The 2,351-nt window shown below is 57.2% G+C and overlaps 1 protein-coding gene across 1 annotated transcript; it reads right to left on the bottom strand.

Moving 5' to 3' along the window:
• Nucleotides 1-339: 339 nt before the first annotated feature.
• Nucleotides 340-2,279, bottom strand: FAM50B (family with sequence similarity 50, member B). The gene is made up of 2 exons (XM_011962617.1): nt 2,159-2,279; nt 340-1,856 (listed from the first exon to the last, which is right to left on the bottom strand). The coding sequence occupies exon 2, from the start codon at nt 1,831-1,833 to the stop codon at nt 856-858; it is 978 nt and encodes a 325-aa protein (XP_011818007.1). The 5' UTR covers nt 1,834-1,856; nt 2,159-2,279; the 3' UTR covers nt 340-855.
• Nucleotides 2,280-2,351: the final 72 nt, after the last annotated feature.

Genomic DNA, 2,351 nt, shown 5'->3' with positions numbered 1-2,351 from the left:
TAAAAATCAAAATTAACATAAATAATCCACAATGAATAAAATACAAACATTTTCAATAAAGACAGGATCTGTAACTGTGCCCTTTGGAGTCATATTGGAGCAAAAGGAAAATCAATGATACTGACACTGCAGGCTACTTGCATTAGCTCCCAGTCCTCCTAACTTCTGGGCTAAACAACCCAGCTAAAGACAACTAGAGGGGGGTTGCTCCCCAACCTTTGCAAGCCCCCTCCTGCTGGCAACTGCTGATCCGGGGACCAGTGATGGGCAGGTCCCCCTTTGCCCTCAAATGGTTCTGAACTAGGTCACTGAAGTCTTTTAAATAAATTAACCAAAACCATAACAACAAAAAACATTTATTAAGTGCTAAGTGTTTTACAAATATTAACTCAATCCTCACATCCATCTTTTAAGGTAAGTGCTCTTGTTATTTCCTTTTACAGGTGACCAAACTGAGGCATGGGGGTTTAATAAGCTTACCCAAAACTACACAGCAAGGAGGAAGCTGCGTCAGGAATCAAACTCAGTCAGTGTGGCCCCCAAGACCATGCTCATAACCATGAGGTAAAAAATGTGCCTCCTCTTCTAATTTCTGTCTCACAGTGGGCCCAGTCACGGTTTCAATACAGCTCAGCAGAGCAATGCAGCAAATCCAGGTAGCAACACTAAAACACCGAGAAAAGACCAACCAAACAACCAAAGCATAACATCAGCAATAGGACAACCAGTATGAATCATGAGAACCCTCCGTCTTTATTAAATTTGGGGGAAGAAATCAAGGTCACGAAATCGAGTGACTGGTGGCGGGGCATAGAAAGGAGGGTCTCCCCCGGTTTCTGCTCTGGCAGGTGGGTGTCAGCGGATGGTGTACTTGTCCCACTTCTTCTCGGGGTCGTAGGCCTCCCAGCGGCTGGCGGGGAAGATGTGCTTGTTCTTCTCGTACCAGCTCCGCAGCACCACCTTGCCCGCGTGCGACTCGTCCTTCTCCATGGTGGCGTCGCTGAGCAGGCGCACGTCGTCGTGCACATCGAAGCTGAAGAGCGGCCCGCTCTTGCCCCTTGCCTTGGCGATGATGAAGTCATAGAAGGTGTGGTAGTGCGGCAGGATGAGGTCCTCCTTGATGAACATGAGCTGCTCCACGCCGGCGGAGCGCAGCTCCAGGAAGTCCTTGCGCAGCCCCTGCAGCGCCTTCTTCAGGAACTGCTGCACCGTGTTGCCCTTGCGCACGCGCACCGTGCGCCGGTGGCCCGAGCCGTCCCAGTAGCTGAAGGTGACCTCCATCTCCTCGTCCTTCACTTTCTCGCGCTGCGCCTCCCACTCTTGGCGCAGCTCCTCTCGGATCCGGTTCTCCTCCTCCTCGCGGTCGCGGTCGGGCAGGAAGCTGGTGTCCACGTCGGGGTTCTTGCCCAGGTTTCCGGCGCGCCTGGCCTCGGCCGCGTCGGCCTGGTCATCGAGGTCGTCCAGCGCGAAGGACAGGCAGGAGATCTTACGCTTGCGCTCGCGCCGCTGCTCCTGGTCCCGTAGCCGCTCCTGCTGCAGCCGCTGCTCCTCCAGCTGCTGGCGCTTGGCCAGCTGCCGCTCGCGCTCCCTGACCAGGGCCTCCTGCCGGGCCTTCATGTCGTTCAGGGTCACCAGGCCCACCGTGCTGGACTTCAGCTCGGCCTCCACGGCGTCGTAGTGCGCCGAGAACTTCTTGTCCACCTGCGACTTGAGGATGGTCTCCTCGGCGATGCGCTGCTTCAGCACCTCCATCTGCTCCCGCTGCTTCTCGCGCTTCTTGAGGAGGTGCATGGCGCGGCCTGCCTCGCGCATGGTGCCCTTGTACTGCGCCATGGCCCCCGCCTACCCGATGGGCTCTGCAGCAAAGAGGAAAAACGCGACAAGTAGAGCGGGGCCTGGGCAACGGCGGGGAATGCAAAGCTCTGCGCCTCCTCACAGGGCTTTCGGCAGTGATGGAAGCCTTTAGGGGCTGGGCCGACCTGCTAGGGTAACCAGCAACCTGATGGTGCCACCAGGCACCAATTTCCAGCATTTTCTTTGACCTCAATAAATGCAAATGCAAATGGCCCCACGTAACTGGTGGCTGCCATGCTTGAGCGCTGCGCTGAATTTGGGGAGCTGCATACAGAGAGGGTTGGGCTACTGAGCGGACCCTTACCTGCCCAAGCACCCTGTCGAGCGGAGACACGCGGGAGTTGACCTCCACGAGAACCGCCCACCAGCAAAGGCCCACCCGTCCGGGGCTCTCGCGACAGCCGCGGACACAGGAAGTGGAGGCGGTGCGCCCCCTGGCGGGGAGGCGGGCCCCGAGGAGAGCGCCAGGCTCCTGGTAGGGCGGCTGCGGAAACAGG

This window comes from Colobus angolensis, unplaced genomic scaffold, assembly GCF_000951035.1.
Source record: "Colobus angolensis palliatus isolate OR3802 unplaced genomic scaffold, Cang.pa_1.0 Scaffold6, whole genome shotgun sequence".
In the NCBI taxonomy this organism is placed as follows: domain Eukaryota; kingdom Metazoa; phylum Chordata; class Mammalia; order Primates; family Cercopithecidae; genus Colobus; species Colobus angolensis.
This window is presented reverse-complemented; position numbering and strand designations above follow the sequence as displayed.

Excerpts from the sequence above, each read along its gene's own strand:
- FAM50B (XM_011962617.1), bottom strand. The coding sequence starts at position 1,833 with ATGGCGCAGTACAAGGGCACCATGCGCGAGGCAGGCCGCGCCATGCAC.